Source organism: Orcinus orca, chromosome 14, assembly GCF_937001465.1.
Source record: "Orcinus orca chromosome 14, mOrcOrc1.1, whole genome shotgun sequence".
In the NCBI taxonomy this organism is placed as follows: domain Eukaryota; kingdom Metazoa; phylum Chordata; class Mammalia; order Artiodactyla; family Delphinidae; genus Orcinus; species Orcinus orca.
In genome coordinates, this window is record NC_064572.1 from 44,506,562 (window position 1) to 44,534,514 (window position 27,953).

The window sequence follows — 27,953 nt, forward strand, 5'->3', positions numbered from 1 at the left end:
GATACAGCCACTATGGAGAACAGTATGGAGGTTCCTTAAAAAACTAAAAATAGAACTACCATATGACCCAGCAATCCCACTACTGGGCACATACCCTGAGAAAACCGTAATTCAGAAAGAGTCATGTACCACAATGTTCACTGCAGCACTATTTACAATAGCCAAGACATGGAAGCGACCTAAGTGTCCATCGACAGATGAATGGATAAAGAAGCTGTGGCACATATATACAATGGAATATTACTCAGCCATAAAAAGAAACGAAATTGAGTTATTTGTAGTGAGGTGGATGGACCTCGAGTCTGTCAAACAGAGTGAAGTAAGTCAGAAAGAGAAAAACAAATACCGTATGCTAACACATATATATGGAATCTAAGAAAAAAAAAGGTCATGAAGAACCTAGGGGTAAGATGGGAATAAAGACACAGACCTACTAGAGCATGGACTTGAGGATATGGGGAGGGGGAAGGTTAAGCTGTGACAAAGTGAGAGAGTGGCATGGACATATATACACTACCAAATGTAAAACAGATAGCTAGTGGGAAGCAGCCGCATAGCACAGGGAGATCAGCTCGGTGCTTTGTGACCACCTAGAGGGGTGGGATAGGGAGGGTGGGAGGGAGGGAGACGCAAGAGGGAAGAGATATGGGAACATGTGTATATGTATAACTGATTCACTTTGTTATACAACAGAAACTAACACACCATTGTAAAGCAATTATACTCCAATAAAGATGTTAAAAAGAAAAGAAAAGAAAAGAAAGAAATAGCCATAGGTACCAGGAACAAACGGGATGGGCAGGGAAGAAATAGGTGAGGGAGATTAAGCGGTACAAACTTCCAGTTGCAAAATAAATGAGTCAAGGGTGAAATGTACAGTGCAGGGCAATCTAGTCAATAACTATGCAACATCTTTGTATGGTAACATATAATAATTAGACTTATCATGAAGATCATTTTGAAACCTATAGAAATATTGAATTACTATGTTGTGTAACAGGAATTAACATAGTGTTATAGGTTAATTATACTTCAAACACAAACTCATAGAAAAAGAGATCATAGTTGCGGTTACCAGAGGTGGAAGATGGGGGGGAGGAGGAATTGGATGAAGGCAATCAAAAGGTACAAACTTCCAGTTATAAGCTAAGTACTAGGGATGTAATATACAACGTGACAAATATAATTAACACTGCTGTATGTTAGGTATGAAAGTTGAGAGTAAATTCTAGAGTTTTCATCACAGGAAATTTTCTTCTATTTCTTTAATTTTGTATCTATATGAGCGGATGAACGTTCGCTAAGCTTACTGTGATAATTATTTCATGGTGTATGTATCTCAAATCATTATGCTGTACACCTCAAACTTCTAAAGTGCTGTATGTCAATTATATCTCAATAAAACTGGAAGGAAAAATAAATATAATAAAATGTTTAAAAATTAAAAAAAATCAACCTTTCAATCATGATACAATCTAAGGCACTTTATAAATATGTACACAAACATAATATATACAACAGAATTATACATTATCAGCAGTGGAAGTTTATGTTTCATTAATCTGTAAGTCGTAAACACTGACTAGTATGTCCACTACTGTGGGGAAGGAGGGCTCATAAGAAGACCAGAAAAAGGTATAACATGTAAACACTTACCCAATTTTTATTTTTCCAAAACATCCTTTGTGTCAATCCTTGTTAAACTGAAAACAACACAGTAGATGGAAAACTGTTTTTTTTTAAAACGAAAGAAAATGAGAGAAAAGCCAAGGAGACAAGAAAGACAAATCCAGGAGCTCTGATGATGTATAACATGAATTCAAGAAGGATAGAGTACAAAGGATATAAAAGAAGTGATTTTAAAAATGATAGAAAAAACTTCCGAGGAGAGAATAGAGTCTATAGAACAAAACACCGAAACAGCCATACACCTGGGTACACACCTATTAGATGTCTGAATCCCCAAAACAAGGGAAAACGAGAAAATGCTGTAGCTTCTAGTCAGAACAAAACAGACTGAAAAAAGATTCCCTGCAAAGGAAATCTGTGCTGGATATCTTTTCTGCAACACTAAATACGTCAGAAAACGAAAGGCAAATCTTTCCATAATTCTAGGGGGAAAGCAAAGACCCTGGAATTCTGCATTGATCCAAATTAGCAGTCACGCTTGACAGAAAAAAAGAACAAATTTCACCTTTAGCTGGGCAAGGACAGAAAGTAAACCAGCAAGAGATGGCCTATGAACAGCATGCTACCTCCAGCCGGTGCAGGGGTGCGGTCACTAAAAGAATGCAGCTCCTTTCCCTGGTGGGAGAAGAAAGGTGCTCAGGACCCCGCACTCTGCACAAGAGCAGGCGACAGAGCTCCCCGCCTCATGCTCATCACAGACTGAGTGCTCACAGCAACTCTGAGAGAGGACAGAGGTCCTTACCCCCAATTTACAGAGGGGAAAACTGTGGCTTATCAGGTCACATAGCTGGTAAAGTGGTGGTAGGATCTGAGCATAGAAAAGCAGCCAACTCCAAAGCTAATATTAACTGAATATTAGGCAACACTGCCTCTTACTTTACTACGAAAGAAAATATTTTTAAGGGAAGGTTATATGTAATATACCTACCATTCTAAAATTATTAAAATAATAATTAAGTAAATATTAAAACATTGTTTTAAATACTAATGAAACTGTTATGAAATTATCTAAAATATAAAAAGGGATCTATTTTTGCATGATTATAATTCCAGTTTAATTTAACAAACCTAGAGTGAGAACAGGGGAAATTAAGAGTGTACTAAAAATCCCACCTTATCAATGGTAGAATGGAGCACAGGCGATGAACACTGTTCATGTCTTCATCATGACAGAAAAACAGACTGAAATACATTCATAAGAAATTTAAGCCCAGGGCTCCCCTGGTGGCACAGTGGTTGAAAGTCCGCCTGCAGATGCAGGGGACACGGGTTCGTGCCCCGGTCCGGGAAGATCCCACATGCCGCGGAGCGGCTAGGCCCGTGAGCCATGGCTGCTGAGCCTGCGCATCCGGAGCCTGTGCTCCGCAACGGGAGAGGCCACAACAGTGAGAGGCCCGCTTACCGCAAAAAAAAAAAAAAAATTTAAGCCCATTTATTGATTAATAGTTGCTACTTCAGCATAAATACCAGAAAAGAAATAGACTGTAGAACTATCAAACCACTATCAGGAAAAAAATAGATATAGGAATAGAAAATTTTCTAATAGGAATAGAAAATTTTCTAATAGGAAACAGAAAAAGAATTAAGAAAATATAAAAAGCAGAAAATACAATAAACAGAAAATAAGACAGCTGGCTTCAGACCTAACATTTACGTCAGGGTCTCCACATGACAGTGGGCTGTCAGCTGTGACCCTTTCCCCTAGGAAAGTACGGCCAAAACCTGGCCTGTGTTTAAGAGATGAGACCCAAACTAGACTGGTGCTGAGAGTTAGGAGTATGGGAACTATTAAAGATATCCCAAGGAAATGCAAACAAAAACAAGGCAGGATCAGAAATACAAGTATCAGACAACAAGAAGTGAACAGGAAAAGGAGGGCCTCGTTTGTATTTTAAGGAGACAACACACTAGAGAGAAGAGCCAGGCCTTTACCTGCCTGCCCGGAGCACTGCACCAGAACCCAAGGCACAGCCCTTAGAGCTATGCTGGCAAAGGAGCACATCCACAGCCAGCAGGGGACACGGCCACAGCTTCTCAGAGTTCGACAGTCATTAGAGACAGAGGAAGACTAAAGGCAACTGAAAGTTTAGAGTTAGGATCCAAAGGATCGGAGTCTCTCCATCAGTGAGCTCCTTTTAACAGCTCTCAGCAGAGCCTTAACCCACACAAAGATACTCATTCCCCACACCCTACTGAGGCTGAAATCAAACCCAGCAGCCAATACAATTGGCTAAATAAAGGCAGTGAGACAGTAAGAGAAAAACAAAAATCAGGGAAGCTTAAGGACAAAACCTGGTAGAATTGATAGAGAAAAAAACTAAGTAACTCTTTGAAAAGACCAAAAAACAGACAGACCTCTGGAAAGTCAGCCCGAAGAACAGACTCAGATGGGCAGCATGAAAAACATTAAAGGAGTCACCCCAGAGGCAGAGAACACAAAATGTTAGCCAATGCCACATGCAATCCAATGCCAGAGAATCTGAACTTTGACAGAGAATGTGAACATTACCCAAAATGGACCCAAGAAAAATGAGACAAACCAATCAGACCAATACTGAAGGACTTGAAAAGGATGTTATGCTTTTCCCACTAGAAGTCTACTAGACCCAAAGGGTTTTACAAGTGAAGTAGGAATCAATCCTGTTATTTAAACGGTTCCAAAATACAGAAAAAGACAGAAGGCTAGCAAAACCCTGTTTTCAAAACTGACAGAAGCAACATACTCACACAGTGTGTGTACTCCCCAACTAGAGATTCATTACTTTATAAATAAAACCTAGCACTACATTAAGCTAAAGGCACAACAGAAATAGAAGAATAGCTAAATATTAGGAAAACTAATACAATAATTCATGTAATCATAGTCATACAAATTTTATAAAATTCAACATCTTAAAAAATATTATCTTAATAAACAAGGGTTAAAATATTTTTTAATTCAATAGACTATAAAAGGGTGTAACAATGGCCAAGAAAATTCTGAAAGAGGAAAAGAGAAACTTTTCTCATGTCATAATACACTCAAAACTTCAGAGTTAAGAGCTATAACACCTGGTACTAGTAAAGGCTCAACAGTTGAGAGCTGTATTATTAATATGACTACTGTTTTGCCATCTTCCTATTCATGATTTTCCGCGCCTATGCAATACTACATCGAGGGCCACACCTGATTTAATCATTTCCTGACTTTTTTTTTTTTTTACCTATGATGAATGCAGCACTAAATACCTCAAGGCTCACAGCCTTACAAACACACGTATAGACTCTCCCATGCCTCGCCTTACCCACTTCTCCCTGACTACACTGCTACTCCACTGCCACCGGCTCTGCCATGGTGGCTAGTGTCCAGTGAAGAAAAGCAGACTGTCCGGAGATGCACTGTTCCACCTCGAACGCATCCCACCAGTCCTGAGACTTTTAGAAGCCAGAGCTGATTTCAATAGCTCCTCCACATCTGAATCTTCCACTGAGATTCTAGGCAGGCAGCTATCCCAACTCTATCCCCATCTCTTCCTCCTCCTGGGACAGCAGTGGCTGCCAGAAGCCCTGAAGCAGGTAGGGCGTGGAATGACAGCAAACCGACACACAGGAATGCCCCGTGCCCTGTGCTACTCCAGGCACAGAGCTATGTGCCCAGAGAGAAATGGGAGAGTAAAACAACGACAACTGTTTGGGGCCTGAAATACAGCAGAAGTGAAATTACCACTCACATTTATGAACTGTCCGCTGGATCACAGCCAAACCCTGCCCATGTGGATCTGCTTGCTCATGACCCTGGAACTCCTAACTGCTAGACGCAGTGACTCACCACAGTCATTCCACTACCCTCCGAGGAACGCCACCCTGAACTGGATTTCGGACATCACTTTACCACAGTTAAACAAACGAGATGCCATGCCTCTCAAATACATACCACCAGAGTGATGTTTAGCTTCTTCGACATGTCTAAGAATTGAAGTTTATTTGGAAAATTCTGTAACGTTAACTATAGAAATACAAAATTTCTACCATATTCAAAAAGATGTATGATGATAAGAATCAAAGATGCTTTTATAAAAAGAGTAAGAAAATTTTTTAATGTCCACATTGAAAACATAACCTCCACATAACAGCCACTGGGTAAAAACACATCTAAGACTATTTGTTTTTACCTGATTCAATCTCAGAATTCTGTAACAGCCTAGACCGGAGTTTCAACAATGGTGAATTGTTGAATATTATGGACGTCTCTATCCAAACACTTAAGACAAATCATCTCGGGCGGTTTCAAATTAAAAGCTTGTAAAATATGTAACCTCTCCTAGTTTTTGCAATTAATAGGGTACATCTGCAATTAGCCTGACTTACTGAATGCAGTGCTGTTGTCATTAAAAGATGTCTGTGAAAGTGCTGCTGTTATTACGGAGGCTCAGGAGACCAATCCCTCCTAGAGGGCAAACAGTGGACTGGTAGGAAACAACAGCCATAAATCACACTGTCAGGCAGCAGGGAGAGCGGAGTGGAGCACAGGCACATGAAGGCCATTCACGGTAAACACAGCACGGCAGCTTCCCAGGCAGGATTTACTGCACCTGTAATTAATTAAAATTTCCTTCAAGCTAAATCTTTAATAAACAAGGATTTGTGCTGACAATGAAGAAAAAAGGGCTCCAGCAACATAATTTTACAATATCCCTCAAAGACCAAGCATAGCATCTATCATTTCTTGTATCAGGTGTATACACCATCTCGAAAGTTAATGGGAACTACATCACGTTGTGTTGTAATTCGTGTACCTGGAGCGGGTCTGAAATATTCAGGATGCTTGAGGGACCATGTGGCCCTTTTCTACTTTTATTTGTTATGTTTTTACTTGTCTCCCTTCCAGCTTTTTAAAAAGCCAAGTCTTTTTATTTTAGTGTTTCAGAAAACGGGCCTTTTTAAAGAATATGTGATGGTAGTTGCATCAGATGGCCATGTTTTCCTGTGGTCTGTTCTTTAGTCATACCTTGCATTTCCCAAAAAGAATTTTAACACTATCATTTGGGGGCCAATGAACCTAGACACGAAGGAGAAAGGTCTAGACGTGAATGACTATGAATATTTTTGATAAAGCAGGTCTGAACCTTCTATCTCGAATGTATTTACATTGAATCCCTCAGAAATGTCAGAGCATCTTTTCTCAAGTACTGAGATGAAGATGTCTACCACATTCTTCGTTTCTAATTGTAGGAATTACCTGAGTAGACACTGTATGCTGGGGACCATACTAAGTTTATTGTGCACACATATTAATCCAACAAATCCTCAAAAAATTACCAAAAATAACCCATTTTCAGGAGATCAAACTAGGCTCAGAAAAGCTAAGTGACTTGTACCAGGTCACAAAGCTATAAGATGGCAGATCCAAGATTCCAGCCCTGGTTTGGTAATTATAAAATCTATGCCTTTATGCCATTGTCACATTTCCTAATCCTATGCCTCTAAATACCATGAATGGATCAAAATGATCTCTTTGAATTATCAAAACTATTCCACAGAATTACTATATCCTACAAGGCAGGGAAAGATGGGAGAGCTACAAAGTGACAACTGTTTCAGAATATAAGCAAGAAATTTCTCATTACACATCTTCCAACAAATTGAAAAAAGGGTCCTTAATAATTAAACTTTACAACACAGTGCTAAAGTTGCCACCCCCTGCTGTGAGTTATGGGATAAGAATTACAAAACTGCCTTCTTTTATTATCTTTTCATATATTTTCTTTCCCCAAGAAAATGGTTATCTTTTCAAGATCAGTTAAAAACATCATATCCATGTTTTGGAGTCCTAATAGCATCAAATACCTGCAATGTTATGTTTATAGTTATTCAACAAATAAATATTAATCAACTTACATATCAAGTTTCTCTCCATTAGAAAAAAGGGATCATAAAACATGAGAAAAGGATAATCTTAGATTCCTAGTAAATGAGATTTCAACTGACCATTAAAGGAGATTCAGAGCCTGAAAACGTCTTTATCTGATTTGATCATCTGGTTGAAAATATTAGCCACATATTTTTTTGCAAGGTTGCTGGGTGTGCATTTGATAATTCAAAATTATGCTGTCAACCAAAGAAAATATTAACAAAGATAATATAGGATCACCTGGTGAGAGAGGTGGGAAGCTAAAAGGCAATTTAGGGAAGAAAAATGATAGATGATCTCCATTTAGAAACTGTTTGATCATTTGATAGCTCTTCTCTAAATGAAAAACTTCCAAAATTTCAAAGTTTTACATCTTACCAGCTACAACAAATCATTAGAAAAATAAAAATAATCTATTTGAATGATAAGCAGAATAATTCTGGCATTATTACTTTTTTAAGTTTTCCAAAGAGAAATTCTCTTCTCTTCCCTATTTTCTCCAGCACCGAATAACCCTACACCAGAGTGCTGCTATTATCAATACATTTAGACAGGACAGCTGGTGCGCACAGAAAGTTCCCCCATGGAAAAAAGAAATTTCAGCCTATAAGGATGGAAAGTAAGCTAGACATTAGATGCTGGCTTAAAGGACACAGCAGCACTGACAGAATGTTTGAAATGTGATTAAGAAATGTAAACTCTATTGCAATCTAACACACACCTTTAAGCCAACAGGTGTGCATGGAGTGGCAACAAAGATCTGTACACACAAATACAAAAGGAAGGAGCAAAGGGATCAAATGCCACTCAGTCTTTTAATCCAGAAGCCAGAGTTCTGATCTTGGAAGTGTTATAACAAGGCCTGTGCAGAAGAATTAACACATTTTCAATATGTCGTCATCACAAATAATAAACTGATATTAAATATTAATAATAAACTGATTGTGTTTCTAAGTAGAGAGTACGGTTTGAAAGATGCGAAAGAACATCTTTTCAATCTTTTGCATAACAGCTTACATCTTTAGAGATCTGAGATACTTTATAATGAAAAAGGAACTCTCCAAAGAGTTAAGGGTCAGAGTAAAAACACAAGTCTGCTTTTCCTCAAAAGTTAAGAAACTTCAAGTTAAAACTCTTGGTAAACCATTAAGTACTAAAAAAATTATGAATAATCATATATATGCACGTGTCTGTGCATAACCAGACACCTCAGAAGGTGCAAATCACTGTAAATAAAAGTGAAATAATTGTTTGCTCTCTAAGCAAGTTAAGGAAGCAAATCTCACCAACAGAGACACTGACCAATGTCAATTCTATTTTCATTCATGAGTCAATGTATTTCATTTACATGAAGGTTGCTCTTCAGGCTATAATAACAGAAGAGACTCAAGTGAGCCATGATATGGTGAAGGTGTAAAAGAAAAAGCACAAAAGAAATAAAAGGATAAGGAGGAACATGTGAAAAATTTGCCTTTTAAAGACATTCATCAACTAATGAATCCTAGTACAAGACTTTGCAATACAAAATATTAAGAAATGTCAACAGACAATGTAAGTGAAAAAAGGAATCAAAAATGTTTTACAAGAATGATGACAGGATAGTTAACAACTTAGTTTAACTAGAAAAACAATCTAAGCTGCTATTTTCATGCTGCTGAAAAAAAAAATCACTTTTGTTTTTTGTTTTGATTGTGGCGTTTATCCCACTTCATTAATTATTTCAACTCATTTGTTTTCTATTTATCATTTAAAATTCAGGGCAAAGTATGCTGTTTTTAACAACAGCTAGTAAAAGCAAGATTCCATCTCACCAAAGTTGAGCTACCAAATTATAGATACTCCTGATTCACTTTTATCAAAAGTTCTGCTTACTCATGACCATGAACAAAATGGGAATTTGGAGGAAAGGGGGTACTGGCAGAATTATAAAGACACTGGAGTTTAGTGGCTCACATGTATTTAACTGAGCGAGGCAAGCATTCAACAGCTCTCTCAGCTCACACTGTTTTCATGGGGGCACAGAGACCTCACTCAAGAGCTGTGAAACTCAGGACAGAAAGAACTCATAGCAAACTGCCACTTCTTGTCTACAGAGTAAACCTGCAAACCCACAGTGAAAATGTGTAATTATTATCTTTGTCTATAGGGCCCCTGGGATACAATAACGATGAAGACATAGTCTCCACACTGCAGAGCTTACAGTCTAGATGGTAGACAGACATGAGGATTAAAAAAGCATAATACACCCTATCTGTGCTACCCAGAGGAGAAGAGATGATAAACCTTTTTGATAATGTGTGGGTAAAACTACAAGTAAGTGAGAAAATGCAACTTTCAAAGAACAGTGATTAGACCTGAATGGTAATCAACGATTCAGAGAACAAAAAACAACTTAACTAAAAGGCAACAGTACAAATTACAAAATGGCAGGCTGTTCTTTTGTTCATTTAAAATACATTTTAAAAGCATGTTAACAAATTCATTTATCAATTAAGAGTTATTTTATTACATTTTGTACCTACTTTCCTAAAACTGTTTAAAGCCTCTAATGCCCCCAAATCCAGCCAGTTAACTGCTGCACAAGCCCCCTGACTTCTGGTCCCACTCAGGGTACCAGGCTTGTGTTTCACGGGACAAGACCATGTCACCACCATGGACTGTTAGAATGACAAAGCCTCCATTCATAATTATTTTAAAACTACAGAGCTCTACATTAAATCAATAATAAGTTTAAATGCAAGAAAGAAACACAGGAACATACACTTCATAAATAAATGGATCAAAGCAAAAACAATTATGTAAAATGAGGGCTTTAAAACAAGCAAAAAGATTCTGAAGTACTGTAATGTTACCTTTTTGTGGCTAAAGGACCCAGTTTCGTGCAGAACTGCCACTCGGAACGGAGGCCACCACGTGTGAAATTCCTTCACCCACTGATGCATCACTGTCGTCGGACAGACAATTATAGTCGGACCCAACCCCTCGAACCTGCACCCAAAATGTCCAAGAAGAAAAGACAACCATGAAGGACAGCATATGGATGATCAACTGCCAAAAAACAAAAAGGAACAAACAAAACCTTAACAGCTCAAAAAAGAAAATCCTAGCTTTGGAAATTTACTGATATTTTCTTTAAAGAAAAAGCTATTGAGGATAAAACCCACCAAGTGAAATCCCTACAACCCCATTCATCAGTTAGTGAGTGCAGGTATTAAGAGGAGACACCAGCTACTACACATCAAAAGATAATGTCTATAGTAAAGTAAAAAAAAAAAAAAAAAAATCACACAAACATTACCTAACAAAAATACTTTTCTCTCTCCTTCCAGATTAGTGAAGGCATTGTACAGTATATCTTAACCTAAGTGAACATAAGAGTGTCTTCAATTGGTCTGAAGCTTTATAGTCTACCAAGAGTTTTCACCCACAAGATTTCAATCAATCTCACAGCCTCGGGAAGCAAGCAGGACAGAAATCCTGTGGTGTTCGGGGCCGCTGAAGGCTGCTGTGCCCGAGGCCCCCTGGTTACCAAGAGATGGAGCAAGGCCTCAAGTCGGTCTTCTGATCGCTGCAGCCTGCTCTTCCACTACATGGTGCTGCTCTCTTCTCCACGTGATAAAAAACAAGTGGGTGAGCATCACAGTGACCGTTTTTCCCAGAAAGCCCAGGCCAACGGAAGACAAGCCGCTCAGTTCTTGTGTAAAGCAGCTGAGCACTACATGGCAAGGGCTTTAACAAGAGTCGCACGTTGACCAAGCGATCCCAAGACAAACAGTTGTGTACTGCGATACATACTGTAGCATTAGTTATACTGTGGAGAAAGTGGGCGCTGCCTGAACGTCTGTAAATAAGAGAAGGGCTGAATAAACCATCTTTACTACAGCACTACAGGCTGGTGGTTAGGAGCACTGCCTGGGTCTGAATCCCAGCTCTGCACACACTAACGGAACCTCAGCTTTTCATCTTAAAATAATAACAGTAGTGATCATACCATTTATATGAAGATTAAATCAACATCTATAAAGTGCTTAGAACAGAATACAGTAAATACTATTAGGGTTTGTTAAATAAGATGGAATATAATATAACCATTAAAATCGTCTTTGAAGAATATTTAAAATCTGGAAGATGCTCATAAGTCTTTTAAAAAACCAAATTACTTATGGAATCACCCCAATTCACTTACACATAGGTAGCCAGTAAACTGGTCACGGCCCCCTCTCTCAAAATCCACATCTCCCCTCTCTCCTTCCAAACAGAACCACAATTTTGTGCAGGTATCCCCTCTTCCTTCCCAGACGTGTACTCGATGGGACTCTGATCACTGTCTGGCTATGGCGAAGAGGGGAGAAGCCAGAATCATAGCTTGTCTGTCAGCACACAGTGTTCCCCTGGCGACAATCACCTGTCCACTGAGGGGCGTGGGAAGACTGGCTTGCTCACGGTTAAGGAAGGACTTACACTCTAGGTCGGGGAGAGCTTCCTCTCTTGGTCTCTCCTGCTGCATGTGAACAAGGAAATACAGTGCAAGGAGATCTTATGACCACAAGAAGAATTGGCATCAGGAGAACCCGGGCCCCTGATGACATCACTGGGCTGCTTCTGATCATGCCGTGTCTACAGCCTACCCCCTCTGTAGGTATGTGAACGTTTAACCCAATTTGAGGCCAAGATTTTTTTACCTGAAGTCAAAATATCCTGATCCACTGTACACCGTAGGCACCTGACTGAATCAGTACCATCCTGCCTTCCTTCCCTCCTGTTACCACGGAACAGGTGTCCCTTTTCTTGTCTGAGCCCATACCCCCGCTACATCAATGTTCCTACTACTGGAGTTGCTTCATCCTCAGTCCTGCTGGGAGATGGGTATCCATGAAATGAAAACTAAGCAAAGTCAAACTAACTATGGGAATCTCTTCAACACTAGACTCACACTCAGCTCATGCCACCAGAGGCAACTGGGAGCCAAGACTGACAGAGGAAACTGGAGCCCCACATGGCCTACCTTCTCACTCATCCTGGAGCAGAGTCACTGGCACCTTTTAAACTGTCATTCGCCGCCCCCAACCTTTTTCTGCCCAATGAGGATACTGCATATCCGAAGCTAGATCCACTGCACACACTTTCCCCATGCCATCTCATTAACTCGCAGCCTCAATTACTGTCTTTGCACTGATGATGCACATCTAGGTCTCCAACCCCAATCTCCTTCCTGAACTCCAAAGTACCACATGCCTGGATGTCCAACTGCCGGCTGATCTCTCCACTCAGATGTCCCCACGGCACCACACGTCATCCTCTCCCCACCTGGCCCTCCTACCATGTTTCCTAATCCAATGGAAAGAACTGTCACCCATTCTCCAGGTACCCCAATTGGAAATCCGGGCCTCTGCCCCTCTCCTGTTCTCCACTGTATCCAACCTGTACTGAGTTCATGTCACATCTACCTCCTAAATCCCTCTCAAAGTTACCCTGTCTCTCCATCTACACTGTTAACACTCCACTTCTGGCCACTGTCATCTCTTACCTGGGTGACTGCACTTTCTAGGATGATCATTTCAAGAAAGCAAAATCTGAACACCTCATCCCTTTGCTTAAGAGCCTTTTCCTGTTTGTCCCCTGCTCTCGAAACAGTCCAAACACCTCACCCTGGCATATGAGACCAGGAGGATCTGACCTCGGCCCACCTCTTCAGCCTCTCCTCTCTCAGGGCCCCTACCCCGACACTGGCCCGGTGGTTCAGCACTCCCCCACCAGCACCGTCTTCAGTTCCTACAAAGTGCATACTCCCCTGACCTCTCAGCCTTCACCTTGTCCCTTCTTGCCCTCTTCTCCTAGCCACCTGTCCATCAGCCCGCAGCTTCTTCCCTTCCCGTCCCTTTCTCTCCAGGTAGGTCACGGACCCTGCCTTGGTGCATCCACACTCGTTAGGACCCCACGTTAACCCTGTCATAACGCATATCACCCTTACTGTAATTGTCTGCTAGATCCTTCCTAAGGTCCTTCAGGGTACAGGGACAGCCTCTTCTTCAAACGATCTCAATGTCTAGACCACAGGAGGTAATGAATAAATACTGGCTTTATTAAATGAAAACCTTTTTTAAAGGTTGGAATAAATTGTATTGAAACGTTACAAGAGATTATTTCTGAGTTAGGGGATCCTGAGTGATTTTTATTTTCTTGTTACAGTTCAATAAATGATTCCTGAACTTAAAATTTTTTGTAAACTAGAGTAAATCACACAGTACTTGAAATATTAAAAATAATCTGCACAACTGAAAAATACCTTGTGGTTCTAGTAGAAAAACAAGCCACAGCCTAAATGAGGCTTACCCTTATAATACTGCAACATAACAAAATGCCTCCACCCACTCTAAATCCTCCCAACCTCCAGCTACAGTCACTGCCCCTGCCCCCTCTGCTCCACAGCATGGGCTCAGATTGCAAGAAGCCAGGTGCTGACACTTCCTGAAGAATTCCCAAGCCGTGCTCTGCTCCTCCCCAAGGGCAGGGCCCATGCAAAAGCCCCTTCAAACTGCCTGGGGAGAGCATGACTCTGCCCTGGCCCCTTCCTTGACAATATTCCTTTCTAAAAGGATTAAATGCACCAACTTCTTCATATCCTCCAAGGGGAATTAAAGAGAGTTATCATCGATATGCACTTAGCAGGGATTAGGAAACAACCAATCAAAACCCATCTAAAATATTTAAAAACAAATTCACTTTCAAATAAACATAAATAGGTACATATGCTTTTGGAGGTTATATAGTATTTGTGCTCTTTTTATAACACACTCTCTGCCAACTGCCACAATGTCATTTAAGGCCAATATTTTATTCTGGCTGAACATCTAACTGGCATTATTATGCCCTTTAATTTCTGCCACTCTATGAGAAGATTACAGAGGTTTTCACACAGAGTGGGAATCTAGGAGCAGACCTAGATCGTCCCTGAACCACAGAAGGGGCAATCAAACCCATTAACAGTCACTTCAACTGCACCACCCTTCCCCAACCCTCAATCCCGTGAGATGAGTGTAAGAAATGGCTAAATGTACTAGAGTGATTAGCATCAATTACCAAACTGGCTATGAAGCATTATCACTGACTACCTAATGAGTTTACGACAAGCCCACGGCTCCACGGTCAAATATTTCAACCTGCAGGATGGAAATCTGCCATTCATAGCCTTGAATTTACCAGGAATTACAAAGTAAAAACATTTACCTTTGAAAGTTTATTACCTTTTTCAGGCCATTTATTTGTAACTAGGAATTTCCTAAATGATATCCAAGACTTCAGAGTATTAACTGAAGTTTGAAAGGTAAATAATTTATTTCCTCTCCATCACAAAATTCAGGGGGCCTATCATCATAATATGAATGGCAAAGTGAAAAGAACGTAGTGTATACAATATGAACTGGGAACACAACAACTAGTATAGATGTTTATTATCCACATGTGAATGTAAATATGCTTTTCCCTCTTTTTTAAAAACACACATATAAAACACATTAAAGAAACAAAAATTAAAAACTTCTTTTACCAGGAAATTCCTTCCTGGTATCCCAGAGACTTCCATGGTTTCAGGGACCGTTGACCTTAAAATTACAACACTGAGACCATCTCAAATTAGGGCCCCCAAATCTACAGCTTGCAAGAGTTCAGAGGAAACGTACATAGCCCATGAAGCAACGCTGGCTCATGCAGAACGTTGTTTGACTATGCATCTGGGTAGTTTTCTTTAGGACATAAACACAGAGGAGGACTCCAAGTTCATCTAGTTTCAGAGGAGGACATAGTACGAAATTGTGAGGAAAATGTCATACAATTTGCTCTGGCACGTGCATGTGGAAGGGACCAAGCTCCTCCGTACACCTCTATTCATAAAGAGCTCAGTTGTTTGGCTGATATGAACTGCATTCTGGGAAGCCACTTCTACCAATACTATTCTAATAAAGACGATCTGGGCTATAATCCAACATGCCACACTATTTCATTATGGAAAAGAGGAGATGCGCATTGATAGTTAATTGATTACAGCTGCTGCTCATTATTAGCCCTCACTTCACTCCTAGTAGGATTGTCATCACTCAAGAGAGCACGTTTTAATTTTTTGACCAAAACTACACTGCAGGGATGACTTTAGGTTTCCTAGGCCCAGCATATTAGACTCCACACAAGTTTCATGGTAACAGGAAGGGAAGAAAAGAGATGGGAGATAAGAAAATCCCAGAAATCATTTAAGGAAAGAAAGACAGTCTTAGAAACTAGGGCAGCTTAGGGCATTCTAGTTAACAGAAACAAAAACAAAACAAAACAAAAAAAACAAGAGGAGCAGAGCCAAGCCGACCAAAGAGCTTATTTAGAACAGAGAAAGCATTTTTTAAATGGTGAACTAATGACATACATAGATAAGAAAACCCTAAATGCCCATTTTCAACTCTGACTCTTCCACTGGGATGGAATGTTTTCACATGAAATGTAACAGAATTCCAATATCTGAAGAAAAAACTCTGCTTCAACACAACTTCCTTGTAATAACAACGGAACATTTAGTATTTAAAAATCTCCAAATACATTTTTCCCTTCCTACCGCTATATAAGTATTTCTAAAATATTCTAAAACTTCAGTACTGCTCCTGGTAAGTGTGGATCTGCTAAATTAATGAAAAGAGTAAGGAATAAAAGCAAAGCAATAGACTTTGAAGATTTTAAAAAAAGTTCTTTACTCAATAGTTTATGGTTCGTATCTGGCTCTCTCGCAAACATTTCTCTGACAATGAACCAGCGTGCGGGGCAGTAACTCTCTGCTGTTGCTGCCTTCAGGCACACTGACACTCTTTTAAAGGGATCCCCGAATCACATCTTGTGAGTGCCTGAGGTTTCCAGGACACAAGCACCTGGTAAGTATCTTGCTGGTACTCATTAGGTCAGCCTGTTGGAATCCAAGGACATCTTCGATCTCCTCGGCTCAAGATTAAAGATCCCACATAATTTACCTAGCATTATTTTTACCAATACTGATTGACATAAAAAGTCAATTTACAGCTTAAATACGGAAAAGCTCACTGGATTTCAAGATAAACTATTTCAGTCCTTCCACACAGAACAAATGTAGTTTAAATGCTTCTTCTTTCAGAATATTAAAGTTTTAATAGTTTATTTAAATTCCTAAAGAGAATAAAGATTACAACCTAAAAATATTTTTGTATCATTTTACAGTCACTTAGGCTTTGGCTTTAGAATTTATATAAAGTTATTAAAGACTAGGAGAGGAAGTAGAAAGCATAGTGAGCAGACAAATACGTAGCTTCATTAGGGAAAAAAAGCACTATCTATAAAAGCTATCACGCGTAATTGATTATAAAGGAAATTCTCCAAAGCTTCAACTTTCCCCATGAATAGACTTTGTACTTACTGTAATGCTCACCCGGTCTCCTGCCAGAACAAATATTTTAATGTAAAATTTAATAAGTGGAACTAAAGGTATTATGTCTAATTTAAAATTCCATATTGTGTAAACTACTGATATTAACATAACTGAGTTTGTAAACAATCCATTTGTAGAAGCTAACCTTAGACACTGTATTGACCCAAAGTATCTAGTGGGGCTCATCTGCAAAATGAAGCATCAATGCCTGGAATTCATTAAAAGTGTTACATGTTTAATTTCTCCTGCCCTACAGCTCCATTGTCTCGTAAAAATTTTCCTTTGATGTCCCCCACTAAAAGAATTAAAGGAATATTGTAATTGAAATGTCATCAATAATTCACAAGACCCTCCTCCACAGCAATACATCTGATGAAATATTAATTGAGCTCCACAGACTGACAGTCTGCAGAGGAGCACTTGCCTGTAATTTGAACCACGAGTCCTGATCTTGCTGTAGCTCAGACCTGCCAAGAAGGCAATTATCTGGATGGTCTTGCCCAATCCCATTTCGTCTCCCAGAATTCCTCCTGCCTGCTGGCAGTGCAATTCCCACAGCCACCTAACACCTGTCTGCTGGTACCTACAACAACAAACACCAACAAGAAAAAGAAAATGGCAAATGGTGGATAATACAGATCATAACAGAAAGTACTCATGAATTAATCATTTAGCGAGGTTCTAGTACCAGTCAGAGAAACATGCCGGATGTGTGTTTTACATGAGTATTATATTTATAAGGTCATACATTTTTGATTACCTAGGCATAAAAATCACAAATTTTTCTTTACAGAACATTAACACATTTCTAATTAAACTGATAGATAGGGTAATTAGGGACTATTTCATTTCTTTTTCAACATTAGAAATAGCTTGGTAAACAAGCATAAACTTATTATCTTTTATTCAATATCCTTCTGGAAAAAACTGCAAATATTTTTAGTTATACAAAGTTCCAATCATTTTTCTATGAAAAGATGCATTAACATTTACTTTTTCCATCTGAACAGCTTCAAAAAGCAGGACAGAGAACACTACAATTTACAGTATACACTGTTGAAAAGTCACTTGGTAATATTATCTTTTTATAGGAAAAATTAAATTAAATTTTAAGGCCATAAACAAGTCTGAATAACAGGGCTGCTCACAAAATTAGTACATATGATTCTGTCATATTACTAGCAGATGCAAAAAAAAAAACCTAACAGTTTAAAGACTCAACAATACAAAAGGTCTTTTAATATTTTAAAGTAGAACTTGATTCAGAGACTTTATCATAGATACAAAAAGGTCAGAGCTATTAAAATCTTAAATAAGGAGTACAGGTCAAAGAGCAATAATATATTCCCCTCTAAAAACAAAACAAGAGTTGGTATTTGCCCTTCTCCATCAATGGTATGTCTAATTCAATAATCTAAAAATGAAGTTAAAAAGGGAATAATGCAAAAAGCATTTTTGAGAGTGAAAGATTTAACACTATGGAATGGTATGAAAATTATATGCCACGTAAAAAAATCTAAAGCAAAAAACACTTAAAAGACAATGATGGGCTTCCCTGGTGGCGCAGTGGTTGACAGTCCGCCTGCCAATGCAGGGGACACGGGTTCATGCCCTGGTCCGGGAAGATCCCACATGCCGTGGAGCGGCTAGGCCCGTGAGCCATGGCCGCTGAGTCTGCGCGTCCGGAGCCTGTGCTCCGCAATGGGAGAGGCCACAACAGTGAGAGGCCCGCGTACTGCAAAAAAAAAAAATGAAAGCTAAAGAATTTTTTTTTTTTTGAAAGAAAATACCAAGGCTAGTGAGCTGCCCACCTTAAAAGGAGGTGGTTTTGTTGCTGTTTTACTGCCCAAATGTTTTTTACTCTTTGGTATGTGATATGTCTACCTAAAATCTCATTGTGGATTTCAGTCCCTGTTAAACTAGTTTTATTTACTCTTCTCCTAGTAAGTATGTCGTAATTAACTTTCCCCCAGTATTCCGCAAATCAATTCCAAAAGTTTGACTCTAGCTGTTGCCATTATTATCTATCATATAAGGAAAACTTTAAATGAGTATTTTGCTGCTTAAGTTTGCTAATTATAATATACACACTCAATATGTACCCTGGACGAGAGGATTTAAAATCCAAACACAGTGAAGTCTACTATGGATAAAAGATCATTTAATTTGGGATGAAGGACAAATTCTATTTAACACGTGGTATATAATCAGAAAATAAAAGCTACCAACCATTTAAGGGGCCTACTGCTGGGGAGGCACCTGGTCAGGTGAGGTTCGGATACAACCTCACAACCAGCCCACACAAAGAGGATCAGCCCATTTTACAGTTAGGAAATGAAGGCACAGAGAGGTTAAGTAACTTGCTAAAGGTCACACCGCTAGAAAAAAAAAATGAGCAAGTCAGAACTGAAATCCAGAACCTCTGATTCCAAAGTGATTCCACTTTGGAGACCAGCAGTTCTCAACCAGGGATGGGGGTAAATGGGGGGTAAAGAGGGTATTTTGCTCCCTAGGGGACACTGGACAATACCTAGAGACATTTTTGGTTGTTACAACTGGGAAAGTGCAAACGTAATCTAGTGGGTAGAGGCCAGAGATGCCGCTAAACACCCTACAATGCACAGAATAGTCCCTACAACAAAGAATTCTTCAGCCCAAAATGTCAGTTGTGCTGAGAATGAAAAATCCTGATCTAAAAATAAAAGTTGGTCATGAACTACTTACACTGGACTAATCTCAGCTATGGAAAAAGATGTAGTCCAAAAAGCTCCCCCAAAAAACTGATGTACGTTCAGAATCACTAAATTCCAGTCAATCAGCCTCCTTTTACTGAGGTACAGAACAATTATGGGACCAGCTCCTCCGGGCAGAGTAGGGGCCAAAATCTCCCAGTGGCCATTCCAGTGTTTTCCCACTATACAGCACTGCCTCCACCCAACACAGGTCCAACCCCTCTCTCTGTTTGGGGCCAATCAACTTAAGGAATCAAGAGAGGGACAATCGAGAAATCATGAAAAGAATAAAAACTGGTGACCAGCATGGTATCCCAGAGGGAGTTAGGACATCTGCATTCTAGGTGACTCACGAGAGGCAGAGACGCTGTGCTAGATGCTTCCTCATCTACAGATGTAATTTCCAAGGGCGTTCACACAGTGTATGATTGTGCGTATAAGACGATGAACAACACTAAAGAAATGACTTCAGGAAAAATATCTACCAGGCAGCCCTGTAAGTCACATCACTACATGGAAATGCCCAACCACAGCTGGGGACGTTGTATAAAGATGGTGAAGAGCGGCTCTCTCTTTCCATGAAGGCCCTCAGGCTGCACGAGCACACTAATCGGTAGGCATGTATCACTGCATGAGGAGTTAGGGGGTCTGGGTTCTGGTTCCAGCAGCGTCACTAACTGACTCAGGCTTTGTTGCTTTAAGTTCCTAATAATAAACACTGTAAAACAATTACATACTTTAAATGAAAGCAGGCTACGGAATTCAGTTTTCAGAACCTTTGAAGACATAAAAATTACTCTTTAGGAAAAGTTAAAAGATTTTTACAAACTACTGTGTAAGAGTAAAGAAATTACTGTACTCTGCTTCCCCCAGGAAACTGAAGCGTCACAAAATAACCACAGATAATTGGTATATCTTGGCATTGTCACATTAACCCAAGATTGCATTTACTAGTGTGGCTAAAAGTAAAGTTGCAAGACTGAATTTTGTCATCTGATTGCTAAATCACACAGTCAAATACATTTTCCGGGCAAACTTTCAAAACAGAATTTTAAAAGTTAACCATGATCTTGCAGAAAACAGCACTTAAATAGATAACTGTACCTGCTGACTCCCTTGCGTACAAATATACCCTGTTAATTTAATTCCACAGAGTGCGGTAAGTACAGTAAAAATAGATCTACAGCTTAAAATTAAATTGGCCTGGCTAAAACTTAATCATGAAAGAAAAAAGGAGACTCTACCAATCCTATTACTTTTCTTTTCATGTAGCAGAATAAAAGAAACAGAAGTTTCATAACATTTATGAACTATTTAAAATCCTGTTTTTGAGAGATGAAAAATGAAAACAACAAAATACTTTCCAGGAACGTGCAATTAAGACAAATTTTTTTTAAAAACCGTGCATTTACGTAAACTACAATAGGGTTAACAGTCAATACACTAAATCCTATATACTCCTAGTAAGCCAAGTTTGGTTCTATTAACTGTGAAACTCCTTTGCTAGAAAATACCACATTTATACAAAAATGCACATTCAACTTGATTCTTGAGGATATTTGCCAAATCACTTAATACTCATGTAGAAGTATCCTGTCTTTGTTAAACCAATTTAATCTATAATCTGGGTATTCCTTTTGCTAGTTTAACACTGATACTATTTGGCGTGTTTCTTAATAAGCAATCACTTTAGAGAAGATGAAAAGAGTTGCCAATAAATATTATCTTTATGTACCTTTCCATAGTTAAATTTTCATTTGGGAGAAGCAATAAACACAGTAGCCACCTCCCCAGGCTATGAAACATCTACAGAAATTACTAGAGATTCAGGTTTGAACTTCTTTACAGTTCTCCTGTCCAGTACGGCAACCCAACCAAGACAGTTCACATATTTAGGATTCAGCTTTCCTATTATGTTTAGTGGGATAAAATAACCACTCCCTTTGTCCCCTCCAACCCAGGAGAAAAATTAAAACTATAATAAAAGCTCTTCGAGAGGAAATATAAAAAGCATGCTCTTTTTAAGTAGACATCTTGCACAAGTTTAGGGCATGGCTGACAGCTGAATCTATGAAGGAGATTAAACATAACCATCTCAAAGAAAGAAGTTTACATCCTGCACCCAACTACCAAGTGACGATACAAGAGACAGAAAGAAGCTATTTAATGCTTTAACTTCCTATATGCATCGAGGAAGCCTTCCTAAAGCACCTTGTTTAGTAAATCCCAGGAGGACTGAGACTGAAAACGTGGCTCAGTATTTACATTCATCACGGAGACTCGCCTGGACCTTGTAGGCTATAGGCACGCATCTATCACAGGGCACCCGGTTATATGCAACCCTGGGCCACTTGACATATGAAACATAGTCTGTTTCAAACAGCAACGCAACCCTGAAGGTGTTTGCCTATATCTTCTCTTTTGATATCAGAATAACATCTACAGGAAATATTTAGATACACATTTGGTCAGCTCAAAAGTATTATACCCTTAGGTACAGTATAGGACACTCAGAAAACTAATCTCTACACAGTTTTTTATTTCAATATAGAAGTAAAAACCTCTCCAATATTGATTTTAATAAGCAAGTCTTCTTAATCTGATTTAGAAGTTAGAGGTTTGGCCCCTTAAAATTGCTAAGAACGGCAACAAAAAAAGAACTCGATGTAGATAGCTTTTAAATGTGTAGCTTTTAGTCTGCTGAGACAGGTCCACATAGATTCATCAGTTTATAAACATACCCAATGCGCACTTTAGTCAATTTATTACCGTCTAATTTTAATGAACAGCATGTGGCTAAAATTTCATTTGACAGTATCTGTGTTTGCAATAAATTGCTGCAAGTACCTTAAGGGCCCACAGGTAAGTACTATGTAGTTCCTAAAATATTAATTTGTACACAATGGCTTGATGACAGATGTAAAGGAAGGAACACATGGCACATACTTAAAAAGCTTTTTGAACAGAAAACCCGGCACTTTAAAACCTTCGTCAAATTCGGCATCACTTTCCTCAGAATCATCTTCAAGCCTCAGACTCTTCTCTTTGTCCTGCAGTCTCAGTTTATTCCATCTCCTACCGTGAAAACAAAAACCACATTTCCATTATTTTGGTTCCAAACCAGGTTAAAATAGATACTTCTAAGTAATACACAAGAAAAAACAGACAAAATTGAACAGTCTTTTAGCTTTCTGCTGCCATCATTACCCAAAACACTGATATTCAAAGGAAAAAAAAAAACCAACTGCTTCTCTTTTCCTTCCTCCTCAATTCAATTCTCATTTGAATTATTATAGCTGCTCTAGAAATATTCCTGTAAGGTCTCATTTCATTATCAAAACCACTTGCTCCTCTCCTGGCATACCCTAAAGGGAAAATTTCTCTGCTAGTTCCTAAGATATATGAACTTAATTCTAGAAAAGAGTCAGTGAAAATTTCAATCTAACTAAATTTATAGATACTAAACGTCATAGCTCCAAAATGACAACGTAAGAAGAAATAAATTTTATTTATAATTACTATTTCTGTGCTAAAGATATGATGGTCATAGCATAAAACAGCACATCTTGAACATAAAGCAAATTTTTGGTCAATATTACTATATATCAGATTCACACACTGATGACTTAATTAAGGGGAGGCATCAACAATATAAAGGACTGATAATTATACCACTGAGGAAAAAATGTGTCCACTAAATAAAATCTAAGTTATAAATTTAGTTATATGATGCTTTTCAGACGCGAAATAAGATGAACATTTATATTTCAGAAGGGTGACGCCATGTATGCATAACAAAAGAAACGTCTGAAGATCTGAAAGTATTAGCAATACAGCAAGGCTGTTGGGAAGGTGCAGCCGTTTAGCCAGACTAATTTTGCATCTATATAACTATAATGAACACTGGGGTCACAAGTGGAAAAAAAAAGTCAACAGCCTCATATTCTAGTCACTTCCATAAGAAAAGGATGGCTTTTTTCAGTATGCATGCAACTGACACTTTGAATTTCACAAAATGGTGGAAATGAAATAAAACAATAACACAGATAAATGCCTTCCAAGTAAAAAGCTCACAGGAAGGGAATGAGAACAGCAACACAATAAGAAGGCATTTCTCTGCCACTGACTATGCAGGAGTAATAGAGAAAGTGTGAGGGAAGGTAAAGGAGAACGTGGAAGGATAATACCGCACACCCTGCCCAGTTGGAGGAATGGTATGTTTTCCAGCACCAACTACCAAATCAGCACAGAGGCCAAACACAGCCCCGTGCACTAGATGCTGGAGGACCTTTAAAGCACGTCCTCTGATAAATTCTGGTCTTGTTGAAAATTTCAGCTCTTCAGAATAAGGAAAGGAAGGGCTAGCTGAGGATCAGTAAGGAAGAACTGGTTGGTGATTTGAAACTGCTTCGCAGGGCACTAAGAGAACCTATAAATAAGCAGTGCTGGTGATTTCCAGAGAACAGCCAACGAAAGAGACAGTATATGGCCAAGTCTAAGGAAATAGCTGTCACATAACCATAAGGTTTAATATGTGACAGTCTTTTTATGGGAAAAATGTAATGGCCTTTTTGTGCTTAACTTCTAAAGGTGATCTCTTTCTCCCTTTTATTTGTATTTTTCTTCCTTAAAATCACCATGCAATTGATGAAATGAAATACCTCTAAGTGGCTATAATAGTCTCTGCTACTCTTCTGAGTTCCACATTATCTACAAATTTAGGTAAGTGCAGTGGTTCTCAACAGGGGGCAATCTGGCCATCCTCCGAGGGCAACCCCCTCACCCCCACCCCAGGGTAACGTGACAATGTCTGCAGACATAACTGGTTGTTACAACTGCTGAGGGGGAGGGGAGAAACACTACTAGCATCTAGCAGGTAGAGGCCAGGATGCTGCTGAACAACCTACAACGTCCGAGACAGTCCTCCACAACAAAATGTTATCTGGTCTCAAACATCAGTAGTGTCAAAGTTGAGAAACCCTGGTATAAAGGTAACCCTTACCATTGGAACTTAGAAACCAAAATGATGTATAAACGTTTTCCTAATGTATATATCTGAATTCCTGCTTCTCACTATCTGAAGTTTAGCAAGCAGGCAATGTCAGATAATGAGACAGTCCTCAGTACCCACATTCTTACCATCAGAGCTCAGAACCAAACACCTGCATATTATAAGATAATTGTTTTTAGCGAATATGTGGATAATACAAATTTTGTGGAAAAATCACAAAACCTATCACAGCCACTTAAGAATACTTCATTGCGCAACTACTCAAAAATAATTGTACAGGAAGAAAAAGAAAAACAGAAGATCCTGGCTTAACAAGTTTGACACAATGAGGTCGTGAAATACCTTACATACAAGAGTACCACACATTACCCTTCATTGATAAATGATAGCTATTGCCTTAGACTTAGCCAGTTAGTCTTTGTGGCTGTTAAATTTCCCACCGCATCACTCTGTTTCAACAGATTTTCAGCTTCCTCCTCCTCCCTCCCTTCTAAAACATACAGGCATCATGTCACCACAGAACACACAGCACCTAGGAAACCACATAAGCCACTACAGAAATGACTGCATTCCAGCGCCTTCCGCTTTGTAAAGAAAGATGAAAAGAGACAAATGTTTATTCAGTTTGGCTAACAGATGACTAAAGGTGGTGGGGAAAAATCATTATTGCCTACAAGTATTTGTATCATTGTAAAGACAAATCGCCCCAGTAGAATCATATACACGTATTAAAGACAGAGAGTACCAGGGTTACAAAACCACATGCATGTGTGGCTCAGGCTAAGAGATTCTCCTGGTATATAAAGCAGTAATTCCTCATGTGGTTTACAGCCAAGAGACCTGACCGTCTAACCCACGCATGCTGAAGCAGGGCAGCACCAAGTGCTGGTCGACCAGAAGTACCACGTGGCACACTATGGGGGGTGGAGGAGGGCTAGATTCACCTGAACTCTGAGAGAAACAGATGCCTTTCCCATCCCAGATGCTACCAGGGTCTAAAATTGCCCTCTTTAGTGTGCTTAACTCGCTGGTCCTACAGCCTGGCAGGCCAAGCGACCTGTCCGGCCAGCAGGTGTAAAGGGGGATGAATAAAGCGGGTCTGACACATGCAGTGAGCACAGGCCCAAACCCTCAGACTCAGACAGTCTAGAATCAAATTCTACTGCCATGTATTAGCACTTTAGCCCTCAGCAAGCAACTTAACCTCTTTAGCATCTAAGCTTCCTCGACTCTGAGACGGGGGAACAGTGGCATGTACTTCACTGGATTTAGGGGAGAATTAAATGCGGTGCCCCATAGAAAGCACTTAGCACAAGCCTAGAATATAACAGGTGCTTAATAAATTAATGTTATTATATATAATCATATGTACTTAATGAAATCCTCACACAACCCTGAATGAACTATAATGTTCACTTACAAAGGAAGAAACAGAGGCAATGTATAGTCCAATACAATCTGCATGTGATAACGCAACGCACCACAAATGCTTGACAGAACTCCTGAACATGTATATTTGCACAAAAACTATGATATTAAATGGATGCTCAGTAAATGACTGTGAATAGCATGATCACCATGAGTAACGACACCTAGTCAGCAGACGGTATCTGCTGGAATATCTCAATTTAAAAGTGCTATAACAGATTTGTAAACAGTAAATTGTCATGAAGTATGGCCACGTTTAATGCAACAGTAACAGAAAGATAGCTACAGAATGACCTAAAACTGGTTGGGGGCAGGTCAAAATTAAGATCTGGACCCCAGTGATCTGAAATCTTAAAACTCTGAAATGGCCTCGAAATGTCTAAATTCTGTTCTTTCGACAAATAAGCTAGATAACAGATTTTAAAAGTGGGGGCGGGGGGTAAATAGTCCAATATTTACATTTTTGGAAAAGAAATAACTTTTTCATGTTTTCTTTCCTCTCGTTTTAAAAGAGCCACACATGTAAGAGTCACAGCTGCAGCTACATAAAACCAAGTGGGCCTGGTGTTCTCTGGCAGCTCCAACTCCCCACGCGACTGCCGTAGTCAGCCCACTGCCGACTCCACTGGCAGCTACTCAGAGGAGAACCCAGTAATAAACATAAACTTACAATTCCAATCAGAAGCAGGCAGGGCAAATGCTCCTTGGCTTCGCCACACTCACGCAGGAATGAGAAATCAGCCCAGGCTGTGGGACCTGGGGCTGATACTGCGATAATGATCTGTCAGAAGCAACGTGGACCCAGGGCCAAACTGCTAGCAACGCTGCACAGTCAGCTGAACTGCACCAGAAACATACGTCCTTCAGTTGTAACCTACAGGCACGCCTTGTCGATGGAACCCTTAGAATACACCTGAGAAGTTAATTTATTTTCGAAGGAGAATTTCCAGCATTTCAAGGATGTTCAAAAATGCCAGGGCAGAAAAACACAGCTAGCTGCCACTGTGCTGAAATTCAGAGCCTCCTCTCTGTGCATGTGCATGCCCCGTACTGTCCCCAACCTCTCTCCCCCACACACCTGTGTACCCTTCAGAGCTCTGCCCGAGTAGCACCTCTGGAAGAAGCCATCCCTGACCGGCCAGTTAGGCATCGCATCCTCCAAGTAGGTGCCTTCCCAACACCATGGCACCTAGGCACACCTGACGTCTCCACTAGAACGCTAGCACCTACCAGAGTGTTAGCATCTTTTGAAATCCGTATCTGTCTCCCCCATTAGACTGGGGGAGACTGTCTCAGTCATTTTTGTATCTTTAGAGGCTAGTATAATGCCCACCTCACAAGACGCTCAATAAATGCTCAGGGAATGAATGAATGAGGTTCTGAATTGGGCTAGGGATGAGGAAGACACCAGGGGTAGAGAAGCATGGCTAGAAAACGGTCAAAGTGGGTCCCTCAGAAATGGGTTCAAGAAACGTCCCGTTCTACCTCCTTTAGGGCCTGCCTCCTGCTGCATTCCTACCCCTTCTACATACGTGACTTTAAAGTACTGCTCCGAGCTGTAGCCACTGCCTAAACGTGGCTGGGCCCACTGCAAAGAATGAGGCCTGGCAAAGGGTGACTGCAAAGCCAGGTGTTTAATTTAGAATTTTATAAGGAGGAAAAAAAAGGAGAGGAGGTTAAGCTCACTATGTTGAATGACAAAAATTCTGTAAGTTATTTTCAAGCCCTGATGTCTGTTTTTGGGGGGTTCCCAGGGGATTCACTTTGCAA

General features: G+C 39.7%; 1 protein-coding gene across 6 annotated transcripts in view; it reads right to left on the bottom strand.

The window, feature by feature from the left end:
• Nucleotides 1-27,953, bottom strand: part of ERCC6 (ERCC excision repair 6, chromatin remodeling factor) — a 75,483-nt gene that overhangs the window by 21,744 nt on the left and 25,786 nt on the right. For all 6 annotated transcript variants that reach the window (XM_033417593.2, XM_033417592.2, XM_033417595.2 and 3 more), the window contains 3 exons: nucleotides 22,691-22,819; nucleotides 17,437-17,595; nucleotides 10,432-10,567 (listed from right to left, as the gene is read on the bottom strand). In XM_033417593.2, coding sequence (XP_033273484.1) covers nucleotides 10,432-10,567; nucleotides 17,437-17,595; nucleotides 22,691-22,819 — 424 coding nt within the window. The remainder of the gene's footprint in view (nucleotides 1-10,431; nucleotides 10,568-17,436; nucleotides 17,596-22,690; nucleotides 22,820-27,953) is intronic.